We start from the raw sequence: 14,869 nt of genomic DNA, 5'->3' as shown, positions 1-14,869 counted from the left end.
ATATGGCCTCCAAGACCTGGCGATTTAAGTCCTCTGGTTTTGATTTGGTCCCAGGGGTCGTATCCACATCTATGCACTAACAGACTATGCTATAATGAGCACTTCCTAATTCAGGATTGGTATTTACCCAACAAACAATTTCTAAGTGCCACCTGTGCTTGGCCCTGTGCCCATCTGGAGATCTAAGGGTGCCCAGGCCATGATTGTTACCCGCCAGGGAGCTCACTTTCTAATAGAGGATTAAGACCAGTGTTTAGCCGTGTTTTGTAATAAGATTCTGCATTTTGTTAGTGTTCTCCTAGTTTCTGCCATGGAGGTTGCAGGATTTCTGTTCAGTAATAGCCATTTCATGTGAGTTAGGCTGCTGGTGATGTAAGTGGCCATGGCCAAATGGGAGTGGGTGACATTTGGAAGCAGGGCCTAACTGGTCACTGTTGCCAGCCTCATTTCTTCAGGCGTGGAAGTCCTTCTCCCAGCTTCCTGCTTAGGGACACTGAGACCCTGTGGGTATATCTGCAAGGTGGCTCCTGAGGCTGCACTTTCCCCAGGCCTTCTGGCTACAGATGTATTAGGCTTGTTAGTTCTTCACCCATCAGTTGGCAAGATAGCATGGTGGTCTGCCTCAATTCCTGGGTGCTTTTCAAAGTGCCTAGAAGGAGTTATTCCCTTTTAGAATATACCCTTGTTTTTTTCCACTCATATTGGTGGGTCTTCTAAACCTGGGGAAGATTGTTTTGTATACTGATGTTAGGATCAAGGGCATGTACTGAATTTCAGTTTTTAAAAATTGTGGGCCAGGCGTGATGGCTCATGCCTGTAATCCCAATACTTTGGGAGGCTGAGGCAGGCAAATCACCTGAGGTCGGAAGTTTGAGACCAGCCTGACCAACGTGGAGAAACTCTGTCTCTACTAAACATAAAAATTAGCTGGGCATGGTGGGCGCATGCCTGTAATCCCAGCTACTTGGGAGGCTGAGGCAGGAGAATCGCTTGAACCTGGGAGGCAGAGGTTGTGGTGAGCCGAGGTGGCGCCATTGCGCTGCACCCTGGGCAAGAAGAGCAAAACTCCATCTCAAAAAAAAAAAAAAAAAGAGTCGGATGCAGTGACTCATGCCTGTAATGCCAGCACTTTGGGAGGCTGAGGTGGGTGGATTGCTTGAGGTCAGGAGTTTGAGACCAGCCTGGGCAACATGGCAAAACCCCATCTCTAATAAAAATACAAAAATTAGCCAGGCATGGTGGTGCGTGCCTGTAATCCCAGATACTTGGGATGCTGAGGCATGAGAATCGCTTGAATCCAGGAGACAGAGGTTGCAGTGAGCTGAGATCGCACCATTGCACTCCAGCCTGGGCTACAGGGAGAGGCTCTGTCTCCAAAAAAAAAATTGTGGTAAGATATACATATAAAACTTAGCATTTTTAAGTGTGTAGTTAAATGGCACTATGAATTTTTCAGTTTTGCCATTTCATATTTTTTTTTCTTTCTTCCTTTTTTCCTTTCCAACAGATATTTATTAGAGGGAGGATCTACCAAGTCCAGACCTGTGCTGGGTGTGCAGTGCACACAAGTGACTGGGCACACAGGGTTCCTACCCTCTGGAGATGTCTTCTTATAGCCTGGCTATAGATGATCTGAAGAGACCATTGTTACGGGGTTGATTTACTCTCAATTCCTCCTCGCTGCTGTAGTTTCTCCTGCAAGAGCACTGCCTTCTTGCAGTGCTGTGCACTCTACCCCGAGGAACTCTGCCATGGTATCAGGGAGGGGTTATCCAGAAAGATCCTGGGATAGGATGAGGGGCTGGAGGATGTGCCCACATGCTTGAATTTGCTGCCTGGGACTTTGCCTGCTGCCCTGGGATAGCACACTTCAGAATTTGTAGACAATTTCCTTACCATGACGTTAGGGACGTTTGCAGAGGTCTCCAGGCCCTGCAGTATAAAACACAAAGTAAGTTTTTTGTTTTTTTGTTTTTTGGGTTGAGGGGGACGGAGTCTTGCTCTGTCGCCCAGGCTGGAGTGCAGTGGTGTGATCTCAGCTCACTGCAACCTCCTCCTCCCGGGTTCAAGTGATTCTTCTGCCTCAGCCTCCCAAGTAGCTGGGACTACAGACACGGGCCACCATGCCTGGCTAATTTTTGTATTTTTTAGTGGAGATGGGGGTTTCACCATATTGGCCAGGCTGGTCTTGAACTTCTGACCTCGTGATCCGCCTGCCTCGGCCTCCCAAAGTGCTGGGCAGATTCATGTGTTTCTCCTGCCTCAGCCTCCCGAGTAGCTGGGATTACAGGAATGCGCCACCACACCCAGCTAATTTTGTATTTTTAGTAGAGACAGGGTCTCTCCATGTTGGTCAGGCTGATCTTGAACTCCTGACCTCAGGTGATATGCCTGCCTCAGCCTCCCAAAGTGCTGGGTTTACAGGCATGAACCACCGCACCCGCCCTTTTTTTTTTAAATTTACTTTTTATTTCAAAATAATTTTATACTTAGAAAAAAATGTGGTAAAGATAGTATGCAGAGTTCTCCTGTGTTCTTCACCCAGCTCCTAATGTTAATGGCTTACGTAACTATAATGATCAGAATCAGCAAGTTAATGCTGATATCATATAGTTAATTAATCTGTTGTCACAATGACATCTTTTTTCTGATCTATGATCCAGTTCAGGTTCCTAAATTGCATCTAATTGTTAAGTCTTCTCTAATCTGGAATATTTTCTGACTGATACTTTTGAAAAAGAGTGACCAATTATTTTGTTAAGATGTCCCTCGGTTTGGATTTGTCTGATGCTTCCTTATGATTAAATTTAGGTTATGCATTTTTGGCAACTGTAGAAGTTATTGTATTATATTCTCAGCATGTGATGTTAGGAAGAATGTATCAATAGGCCTCATTTTTGGTGATCAGTTTTGAAGGGGTGTCTGCCAACTCTCTTCACTGTAAAGCTACAATTTTTCTGTTTGTAATTAGTAAGTATCTTGTGGGTGGACACTTTGAGATTATGCAGATATTCTATTTCTCATTATACTTTTGCTCACAAATAGTAACATCCATTGGTGATTCTTGCCTGCAACAGTTACGCTTCGTAAATGGTGACTGGAGTGCAGTGGTGGGATCCTGGCTCACTGCAACCTCTGCCTCCTGGGCTCCAGCAATCCTTCTTCCTCAGCCTCCCAAGTAGCTGGGACCACAGGCACGTGCCACCAAGCCCAGCTAATTTTTGTATTTTTAGTAGAGATGAGGTTTCACCATGGTGGCCAGGCTGGTCTAGAACTCCTGAGCTCAAGGGATCCACCCGTCTCAGCCTCACAAATTGTTGGGATTACAGGTGTGAGCCACCACGCGGTGATTTTCTTTTCTTTTTTGTTTTTTTGAGATGGGGTGTCACTCTGTCACCCAGGCTGGAGTGCAGTGGTGTGATCTCAGCTCATTGCAACCTCTGCCTCCCTGGCTCAAGGGATCCTCCCTCCTCGGCCTCCCCAGTAGCTGGGACTACAGGTGCCTGCTGCCACCCCTGGCTGATTTTTTATATTTTTGGTAGAGACGGTGTTTCACCATGTTGCTCAGTCTGGTCACGAACTCCTGTGCTCAAGTGATCTGCCCCCTACCTTGGCCTCCCAAAATTCTGGGATTACAGGTGTGAGCCACCACACCCGGCCTCAAATGGTAATTTTCTATTGCCATCCTTCCTTCACTTGTTAATTGGTATTCTACTGTAAGGAAGAGCTATTCCTTCTTCCCCATGTATGTATTCAATCAATTATTTATTTATATTAGTATAGATGCATGAACATTTACTCTATGGGCTATAATCCCCAGTGTCATTTATTTTGTTGCTCAAGTTGTCCCAGGTATGGGCTTTGGGAGAATACATTCTGTGTGCTTTTTGACAAACCTCTGTCATTTTTCAGAGCATGTCTTTATTTCTGGTTTTAGAAAGTGTACCACGCTCATCTAGTACTTGTTTTTCCCCAGTCCTGCTATCCGCCATTTCTCCAAGGAGCCTTGGTTCTTTATGTTGGAGAATGATATTTAGAAACTAAGATTGTGGGCCTGGCGCAGGGGCTCATGCCTGCAATCCCAGCACTTTGGGATGCCGAGGCAGGCGGATCACGAGGTCAGGTGTTTGAGACCAGCCTGGCCAACGTGGTGAAACCCTGTCTTTACTAAAAATACAAAAATTAGCTGGGCGTGGTGGCACGCACCTGTAATCTCAGCTACTCAGGAGGCCAAGGCAGGAGAATTGCTTGAACCCAGGAGGTGGAGGTTGCAGCGAGCCGAGATCATACCACTGCATTCCAATGTGGGTGACAGAATAAGACTCCATCTCAAAAAAAAAAAAAAAAAAAAAAAAAAAAACTAAAATTCTGGCTGCTAGATGTACATATTGCTACTGGGTATTTGAGGAAAGTTCTGGTGATGCATGATGGAGATTAGAAATGAAAGCTGGCTTTCCAAAGTGACTGAGGGTACAGCCTGGGAAAACACCTGGCCCCCAGGAGGAGCTGAGTGTAGACCACATCTGGATGAGGCTGCAGACCTCAATAAGGACCAGCACCCACACTGAGTATCCACCACAAATAAAGCTTGCTTGTTAACCACAAATCAGTCAGGCCTCTCTCGGGTGCTTGTCAAATTAGCACTACTGTTGAAATAGCTTAAAAATAAATCCCAATAATATCTGAAAGAGGAAGACTCCACAGACATGGTGTGCAGTGTTAGAAAGAGACCTGGAGAGAAGCCTGAGCCACTCCCCAGCACTGCCCTTTCTCTTGGGGATTGTGGGCCCTGGCCAGAATCCAGTGAGACAGTGGGTGGGGATGCCATGTAAACTGGTGCAGGTGGTGCACACCACTGGTCAGAGGCCCTGCCATAGGCATCATAGTTTGTGATCATCAGCAGCTTTTTATTAAAAATTGAAAAAGGTAGTGGTTAGAAGATGCCTGATTTTATTTCTTTTTCCCTTTGTAAATGTCAGCCTCTCAACAGCTGTCTAATCATCAGTCATCTCAGCCAGCCTGGTGCCAATCACATACTTGGCTGAAACCCAGACTTCTTTCCCCAAAGAGCAGGCAGATGAAGATAGGTTTCTTTTTCTTTTTTCTTGAGACATCTCACTCTGTCGCTCAGGCTGGAGTGCAGTGACGTGATTTCAGCTCACTGCAACCTCCACCTCCCAGGTTCAAGCAATTCTTGTGCCTCAGCCTCCTGAATAGCTGGGATTACAGGCACATGCCACCACGTCCTGCTAATTTTTGTATTTTTAGTAGAGACAGGGTTTTTCCATGTTGGCCAGGCTGGTCTCCAACTCCTGACCTCAAGTGATCCCCCCTCCTTGGAGTGCTGGGATTATAGCTGTGAGCCACTACGCCTGACCAGTTTTGGATTTTTCTTATTGAGAGAGAATTTGGTTGTTACTCCTTTCCTTCAAACCTTGCCAAAATGTACAGAAGTAACTTGAACAAAGTTGAGGTTCCAAGGCATAAGTTTCATTGTCACTTGTTCTGTTGGTGAGCAGGTCTGTGCACACCTACCCCCAACTGCTGAGGGAGCTGAGCGGCCAAAGAAAGAGACTGACAAATCCAGTTTCTCAGAAAGAAACATTTAATAGAGACTTACAAATAGAAGCGATGTCTCAAGCAGCCAAGAGACAGTGGATCCCTGCATTCATCCTCCAGAAAGTATTCTTTATATAGCAAGCTTTTAGAGTAAAGACATGTGCATGTCTTAGACCATCTTGCAAAAATCTCTCGCAAAACTTGTGACCACAGGGAGGTTAGATAAGTATCTTTACTTTTTAAATTTTTATTTTAATTTATTTTTTTGAGATAGAGTTTCACTCTGTCACCCAGGCTGGAATGCAGAGGCGTGATCTTGCCTCATTGTAATCTCTGCCTCCCGAGTTCCAGCGATTCTCCTGCCTCAGCCTCCTGAGTGTCTGGGACTACAGGTGTGCGCCACCACACCCAGCTAATTTTTGTATTTTTAGTAGAGATGGAGTTTTGCCATGTTGGCCAGGCTGGTCTTGAACTCCTGACCTCAAGTGATCCACCTGCCTTGGCATCTAAAAGTGTTGGGATTACAGGTGTGAGCCACTGTGCCCAGCTGGCATTGTTTCTTTTATGGGATTGTCTGTGATGCATTCCTTGGTTGTCATGGCTGTATTAGGCTGTTCTTGCACTGCTCTACTTGCATTACTGCTCACGCCTGTAATCCCAGTATTTTTGGAGGCTGAGGCAGGCAGATTGCTTGAGCCCAGGAGTTGGAGACCAGCCTAGGTAACATGGTGAAACCCCATCTACACACACACACACGCACGCACGCAGGCATGCACGCTGGTCATTGTGGTGAGTGCCTATAGTCTTGTCCTTGCATTGCTCTAAAGAAATACCTGGCCAGGCGAGGTGGCTCACGCCTATAATCCCAGCGTTTTGGGAAGCTAAGGCAGGCAGATTGCTTGAGCCCAGAGTTGGAGACCAGCCTAGGCAACATGGTGAAACCCTGTCACACACACGCACACACACACTAGCTGGGCCTGGTGATGCGCACCTATAGTCAGTTCCAGCTACCTGGGAGGCTGAGGTGGGAGGATCACCTGAGCTCAGGAGGTAGGGGCTGTAGTGAGCCATGATCACACCACTGCACTGCCGCCTGGACGACAGAGTGAGACCTTGTCTCAAAAAAAGAAAAAAATACCTGAGGATAGGTAATTTATGAAGAAAAGAGGTTCAATTGGCTCATGGTTCTGCAGTCGGTACAAGCATAGCACAGGCATCTGCTTGGCTTCTGGGAAGGCCTCAGGAAGCTTTTTAGTCATGGAGATTGATGAAGCAGGAGTAGGCGCATCACATGGCAAGAGCAGGAGCAAGAGAGAGAGAGTGGTGGGGAGGTGCCACACGCAAACAACCAGATCTCATAACTCATTATTGTGAGGACAGCACCAATCCATGAGGGATCCACCCCCATGGTCTAATCACCACCCAGCAGGTCCAACACTGGGGACTGCATTTCAACATGAGATTTAGAGGGTACAACATCCAAACTGTATCAGTGGTGGTTTTGTTTCAAGACGGTGTCACTCTTGCCATGGAACAGGCTATTTTCCTACATCACTTGGGAGGGGTGCTGGCTTTATTTTCAACTGTGACCTCTAAAATTCTTATCTCATTGAGAATTTGGAATGTTTAACCTTTATTTATTTTTTTTTAAATGAGAAACCTGAAACATACAAAAATATACAGAAAAATATGTTTAACCCTCATTCTATTCCTATCACACAGCTTTCATAGTTACCAACCTGTGGCCAATCATGTTTTATTTATACAGCCATAAATATAACAGTCCTCCACACACATATTATTTTAAGTAAATAACAGCATTTAATTTCAGCTGTAAATATTTTATGTATCTTTAAATGGCAAGATTCCATTTTAAAGGAGCATAACCATGATATTATTATTATATTGAAAAAAGTTGATCATTTCTTTTTTTTTTTTTTTTAAGATGAAGTTTCACTCTTGTTGCCCAGGCTGGAGTGCAATGGTGCGATCTCAGCTCACCACAACCTCCGCCTCCCGGGTTCAAGTGATTCTCCTGCCTCAGCCTCCCGACTAGCTGGGATTACAGGCATGGGCCACCACACCCGGCTAATTTTGTATTTTTAGTAGAGATGGGATTTCTCCGTGTTGGTCAGGCTGGTCTCGAACTCCTGACCTCAGATGATCCACCTGCCCTGGCCTCCCAAAGTGCTGGGTTTACAGGCGTGAGCCACCACACCCAGTGGATCATTTCTTAATATTGTCAAATCTCTAGTCTGTTCAAATTTATGTGATTGTTTCATGATTTTTTTTTTTTTTTTTTTTTTTGAGACTGAGTTTTATTCTTGCTACCCAGGCTGGAGTGCAGTGGCATGATCTTGGCTCACTGCAACCTCCACCTCCCGGGTTCAAGCGATTCTCCTGCCTCAGCCTCCCGAGTAGATGAGATTACAGGCATGCGCCACCACGCCTAGCTAATTTTTCATTTTTAGTAGAGACGGGGTTTTGCGACGTTGGCCAGGCTGGCCTTGAACTCCTGACCTCAGGTGATCCACCTCGGCCTCCCAAAGTGTTGGGATTATGGGCATAAGCCACCGCACCTGGCCTTTTGCTGTTTTTTAAAATAACAGGTTGGTTCTCTAGTCTCTAAAGATGACAGCTATGTGATTTGAGTGTCGTTATAATTCTTTTTTTTTTTTTTTTTTTTTTTTTGAGATGGAGTCTTACTCTGTTGCCCAGGCTGGAGTGCAGTGGCACGATCTCAGCTCACTGCAACCTCTGCCTCCTGGTTTCAAGCGTTTCTCCTGCCTCAGCCTCCTGAGTAGCCGGGATTACACGCGCCCCCCGCCACGCCCAGCTAATTTTTGTATTTTTAGTAGAGACGGTGTTTCACCATATTGACCAGGCTGGTCTCGAACTTCTGACCTCGTGATCCACCCGTCTCAGCCTCCCAAAGTGCTGGTATTACAGGAATGAGCCACTGCGCCCAGCCCCGAGTGTCATTATAATGCCTAGAATAAACATATTGTTTAATATGTTTCAGCCTATTGCTGATATTTTTCTTATTGAGGCTCACATTGCTCCATTGTCAAAGCCCTTGGGAGCCTCTTCAGGTTAGCTTGTAAGTCCTTTTGCCTCCACCCCAGTATTTTTCAATAGTTTTGATAGATGTTTTAGGTCACTGTGTACATTTCCTGCATAAGATCTATAGTCGGCCATTTCTCCAAGGAGCACTGGTTCCATTTAGGAGGAAATGGTCTAGGTGCTGAGGATGAAGTGTTAATCTCAATGTGAATAAAGCTAGAAGTGAACAGTGCCATGTAGTCCTTGAGGCTCTAAGCGGATCTGGTTCCTCCTGTGGTCTCTGCTGAGAATGCAGCTTCCTGTGGGAGATGTCGATCTTGTAACTGAATGATAGAAACAATCAGATAAAAACGGTCCATGTTTTATTTGTTCAATGTGATCTTGTTCTCCAGTGTGTACTTTTGGTAAAAGACATGTAATAATAGGTCTGCAGGTGACACTATTCACCTGCTCTTCCTAAGGGATGCTGGGTCTTGAGGAACAGGCAGTAGAGACACTGAACTTCTTATAGACTCACATCTGGTATCATCAGGTTGGACCTGGGGTACTGTCTGGCTAACGAACACTTCCTGGCCCCCATGACTGCAGAGTTCCAGGTTCTACATCAGTACCCGGTTCTCTGAAATATGTACTCACTGGGATCTCATGAATATGGAATTGAAATCCATTTTACTGTTGTATTCACTTAGAAGGAACATAGCCTTTGTTTCCTTACTTAACCGTGTGAGCCACAGACTAAGAAGATAACGTCTCTTTAAAAGCTGCTATTTAGGTAGCTGCCTTCATGACAGATAAATCTTTTCCACAGGTTTGGAAAATATCAAAGATGCATCTGTTTCGTAATTACATGGTAGCTTTCTACCTAATGAATGCCTGTGTAGGCTGCTACATTAAGCATACAAAGAGGATAGGAGAAGAAAGTTACTTCGTATTTATTTTTCAGGCTTTTCCTGTCTGTGTTCTCACTTCATTAGTGTGGGGTTTCTGCAGACTGAGTCCCCGTGGAAGAGAGGTTGTATCCTGCTCGTGGTGGTATGGCAGTGGCTTAAGGGAGAACTGGAGCCCTGACTTCACCCCCACTCTGCTCCCTTTATTTGACCTGGGATTAAAAAAACAAACAAAAAAGACAACTTGCATTTCAAGGTGAGTTAGCTTCTGATCTTAATACAACTTCTTTTCCTTCAGGAAAAAAAATGCTAAAATCAAGACAGGGTACAAGCGGGAGCACATTAACCTGGGCTGCGACATGGATTTCGACATTGCTGGGCCTTCCATCCGGGGTGCTCTGGTGCTGGGTTATGAGGGCTGGCTGGCCGGCTACCAGATGAATTTTGAGACTGCAAAATCCCGAGTGACCCAGAGCAACTTTGCAGTTGGCTACAAGACTGATGAATTCCAGCTTCACACTAATGTGTAAGTGTACATGGGGGCAGCGGAGTGGGAGGGATGGGGTTGGAGTGTGTGTGGTAAGGGGATTGCTTTTCACTATTTTTTTTTTAAAAGAAAGCCCAATTTTTAACCACTGTAAAGTGAGTTTGTTGGCATTAGATGAGCCACGTGGCCTGCTGCTATCTTTTGTTTCCCACCTACCCATTTCCTGGAGTGTCTTAGATCCTTTCCACTCTATGAACAGTAAATATTGCCACAGGTACACGAAGTGGCTGATTAATTACAGCAGGGACATGGTGTCAGTCCAGAGCATGTCCGTTCCCTAAAACAGCTCTCTTTCTCTGTCTGATGCCTGAGGATTAGCCTGCTGGGCTTGACGACATGTAGAAATGGTAGACAAATTTAAGAGCTGATTATCTCAGTTACAAAGTATCTTCTCTGTACAGCGAAGCATATAAAAGTAACTATTGGACAGTATGGTGAAGGGAAACAGTGATTATAGGTTAGGAGAGAGCTCCTTGAGAATTGAAGTAGATTGATGATTTAGGTTAAGGGAAACACATTTCATTCATGAATCTTGTTTTATCCATAAACCTTGTTTTATTTAGTTTCATGAGGAATTAACCTGTGACAGGAACAAGCTGGGTGCAGGGTTACCATGTTTCTTTCTTTCCACTAGAGGTCACTAAAGAAGTAACTTCTTAAGGCAAATCAATGATATTAATGTGTAAACTAATATTATTTCCATTAATAAATTTTTTTGATGAATTTTTATCATTAATTTGGAATCTGTTACAGCTAAAAAGTCACAGGAAAACTATAGAGATGGACAATCTAGTGGTTGGCAGGGGGCGGGGAGGGTACGACTACAAAGTGGTGACTGAGGGAATTTGGGGGAGGGAACTGTTCTATATTCTGACTGTGGTCATGATTACATTAATCTGTGTACGTGTGTTAAAATTCATAAAAATGTATACCAAGAAAATATCCATTTTGGCCGGGCGTCGTGGCTCATGCCTGTAATCCCAGCACTTTGGAGGACGAGGCGGGTGGATCACGAGGTCAGAAGTTCAAGACCAGCCTGGTCAAGAAGGTGAAACCCCATCTCTACTAAAAATACAAAAATTAGCTGGGCGTGGTGGTGGGCGCCTGTAATCCCAGGTACTCGCGAGGCTGAGGCAGGAGAATCACTTGAGCCTGGGAGGTGGAGGTTGCAGTGAGCTGAGATCACGCCACTGCACTCCAGCCTGGGCTACAGAGTAAGACTCCATCTCAAAAAAAAAAACAAAAGAAGAAAATATCAATTTTATTGTATGTTTAATTAAGAAGAGGTGAAACATACAAAAAAAAGCTATAGGAAACATACCACATGCATAGAAATGTTTTTGAATGTAGAATGCTGATTGGCACGGGAAGTGTTTTCCTTGGTTTGAAATTGGGCATTGGCACCAATTCTTCGGCATCAATTCTAGGAGGAACGATGGCTGTTAGCCATTTCCCCCACATTACCTGAGCTTCAGCATTTTAAATAAGCAACAAGTGGGTATGGTTTATTTTTGGAACCAGCATGAAGGCAGCTGATACAACTCATCTGGGTTGCCCTGGTGCTTGCAGGGGCCCAGATGCATAACAGAAATTCTTTGTGCTTCATATAGATGAATTTGAACAGTTCCACCTGTTTATTTATTTATTTATTATTATTATTTTTTGGTGACAGGGTCTCTCTCACTCTCTCACCCAGGCTGGAGTGCAGTGGCACGATCTCTGCAGCCTCCACCTCCTGGGATTAAGTGATACTCCCACCTCAGCCTTGCAAGTAGCTGGGACTACAGGTGCATGCCACCACACCTGGCTAATTTTTGTATTTTTTGTAGAGGCAGGATTTCACCACGTTGCCCAGGTTGTTCTTGAATTTGTGAGCTCAAGTGATCTGCCCGCCTTGGCCTCCCAAAGTGCTGGGATTACAGGCGTGAGCCACTGCATCTGGCCTCTGTTTATGGTTTTGAAAGCTCTGTACAGGAAGGCAGTATTGTGTTCCTGGTTTTAGGATATTCTGAAAAGTCTGGCCTTTTTAAAAACATGTAAGCCCAAGAAACTTCCCCATTTGAATATATTACTAAAGTCATTCAAAAATCTGTTATTTTTGACAGGCTGCTGTTTTATTGTAGCATACATGGGCTGTCTACAGAAGACAGGATTCTCTGTGAATCAGGCGGTGCCTGGGTCTCCCTGTACTTTCTAGAAGCATAATGTCTGTCTCGCTGAATTTCATGGGGAAACAAAAATTTACAATGTGTGGCTCATACATGTAATCCCAGCTACTTGGGAGGCTGAGGCAGGAGGATCACTTGAGGCCAGGAGTTTGGGACCAGCCTGGGCAACATAGAAATACTCTGTCTCTAAGAAATTTTTAAAAAATTAGCTGGGCATGGTGGCAACATGCCTGTGATCACTTGAGCCCAGGAGTTTGAGGTTGCAGTGAGCTATGATTTTGCCACTGCTCTCCAGCCTGGGAAACAGAGCAAGATCCCATCTCGGGGGGGAAAAAAAAAGAAAATTTAGAATGTGTTCTCTGATTTAGGGAGAGTGTCTTGTGAAGACTAGAGTTTTTGTTCTTAGGTCCTGAAGCCCTTTGCTGGATACCAAAGTACGTGGGCTCTGACTCACAGTTACCAATGCCATTTCCACTGGAAATGCCCACAATGATGAGGCAGAACTCAGACACTGATTTTATGTTAAAGATGTTTGAGAGGGTCTAGGCAGGCTTGAAGACCATCTGATGCAAGGAGGATGGTCATTCCTTTTTAAAAAATTGCAGCATTAAAATTTTTCTTAATTTTTTTAATCAAAGGAGTCTGAACCCATGGTTGTAAAATCAAACAGTACAGATGGGCTTATGAAAAGCAGTGATTCCAGCCTGCCTCAGCCTGCTCATCCCAGCTACCCGGTGGCAGCCACTTTAACTGTTTTTGTTTTCTGTGGTTCCCTCCACGGAGAAGGTTGCTTCTGACCAGGCACCAGTATGCACTTTGCGTATAAACAGCAATCTGAAAGCAGTAATGAGAGACAGTCTGTGATCTGTGCAGACCCCAGCCCGACAGAGGACACAGTGTAGACTCTGAGCTCTTTGTATGCTTTTTTAGGGGTGGCAGTGACTGCCGTGTTTGTATAGGCTGTTCAGCTGGGTGGGGCAGACTTTCAAATTCTGAGAGCTTAAGCAGGGTCCCAAAAGAGGAAGAGGAGAATTTGAATGACTGAAGAAGGGAAAGGGATATTCTCAGCAACTGGAGTCATTCAATGTGTTTGTAACAGAGGAAGGAGCTTGGCCAGCTGGGGTTTCATTCTGAATGTTTTTGAAAGAGGGAGACATTTTATGATGTAGCAAAAAGCTCCCTTTCAAATCCTGCCGGGCTTAGATGTTGCGGCATGGGTGAGGAGTATGCACAGGTGGACGAGATGAATTGTGGATTCAGCTCTTTTGAAGTGCTGCTCCTCCAAGAGTCTGGGCCAGTGCCAACTGTATCTCCCCAGCAGTGGCTGCAGCAGGTTGTGCCAAGGGCTCTAACTTGCCTTCTGAGGCATATGTGCAGCCCCACCTTTCTTGCCATTTCTGGCTGTGTTCTCTTCTCATTTTCTTCTCTTTCCATACCAGTTTTTATTTTTACTTTTATTTTTTGAGCCAGAGTCTCACTGTGTCACCCAGACTGCAGTGCAGTGGTGAGATCTCAGCTCAATGCAACCTCTGCCTCCTGGGTTCAGACGATTCTCCTGCCTCACCCTCCCAGGTTGCTGGGATTACAGGCACCCGCTACCATGCCCAGCTAATTTTTATGTTTTTAGTAGAGACAGGGTTTCATCATGTTAGCCAGGCTGGTCTCAAAACTCCTGACCTCAAATGATCTGCCCGCCTTGGCCTCCCAAAGTGCTGGGATTATAGGCATGAGCCACTGCACCCAGACTTCCATGCCATTTTTCTGGTAGAATCATTTATAAAAGTAATAACATCAGTAGCAGTAAAAATAAATCACTCAGAATCTCAGTGCTCTACTTGCTGCTTCTTTTTTTTTTTTTTCCTTATAGAGACAGGATCTCGCTCTGTTGCCCAAGCTACATCCTGGGCTCAAGCAGTCCTCCTGCCTCGGCCTCCCAAAATGCTAGGATTACAGGCGTGAGTCACCGCGTACCTCCTCTCCCCTGGCTTTTTCTTTTTTTGTTTGAGACAATGTCTTGCTCTGTCACCCAGGCTGGAGTGCAGTGGCGCGATCTCGGCTCACTGCAACCTCTGCCTCCCAGGTTAAAGCGATTCTTCTGCCTCAGCCTCTTGAGTAGCTGGGATTACAGGCGTGTGGCACCAGCCCGGCCAATTTTTGTATTTTTAGTAGAAACAGGGTTTCACCATGTTGGCCAGGCTGTTCTCAAACCCCTGACCTCAAGTGATCTGCCCATCTCGGCCTCCCAAAGTGCTGGGATTACAGGTGTGAGCCACTGTGCCTGCCAGGTGCCTGTTCCATACTTATCAGACTTCCTGTAATTTAGTACCTGTTTTGTGAAATTTGGTGAACTTCTGACTTCCCTTAATACCAGTATTGGTTCAGTCCGTTTCTGGCATCCCTGTGTTCTGGGAGACTTGGGTGGATTTGTCTGGGCTGCAGCTCACCTCCCTGGGAAGCTCAGCATCTGTGCTGTGCTTGTTTGCAGGAATGACGGGACAGAGTTCGGCGGCTCCATTTACCAGAAAGTGAACAAGAAGTTGGAGACCGCTGTCAATCTTGCCTGGACAGCAGGAAACAGTAACACGCGCTTCGGAATAGCAGCCAAGTATCAGATTGACCCTGACGCCTGCTTCTCGGTGGGTATC

General features: G+C 45.4%; 1 protein-coding gene across 5 annotated transcripts in view; it reads left to right on the top strand.

Annotated features, from left to right (window-relative positions):
• VDAC1 (voltage dependent anion channel 1) overlaps positions 1 to 14,869 on the top strand; it is a 33,306-nt gene that overhangs the window by 14,525 nt on the left and 3,912 nt on the right. For all 5 annotated transcript variants that reach the window (XM_054488558.2, XM_054488556.2, XM_054488557.2 and 2 more), the window contains exons 6-7: positions 9,808 to 10,035; positions 14,710 to 14,860. In XM_054488558.2, coding sequence (XP_054344533.1) covers positions 9,808 to 10,035; positions 14,710 to 14,860 — 379 coding nt within the window. The remainder of the gene's footprint in view (positions 1 to 9,807; positions 10,036 to 14,709; positions 14,861 to 14,869) is intronic.

The sequence above is a fragment of the Pongo pygmaeus genome, chromosome 4, assembly GCF_028885625.2.
Source record: "Pongo pygmaeus isolate AG05252 chromosome 4, NHGRI_mPonPyg2-v2.0_pri, whole genome shotgun sequence".
NCBI classification, from domain to species: Eukaryota; Metazoa; Chordata; class Mammalia; order Primates; family Hominidae; genus Pongo; species Pongo pygmaeus.
Note: the sequence above shows the minus strand (reverse complement) of the source record. Positions and strands in the feature narration are given on the sequence as shown.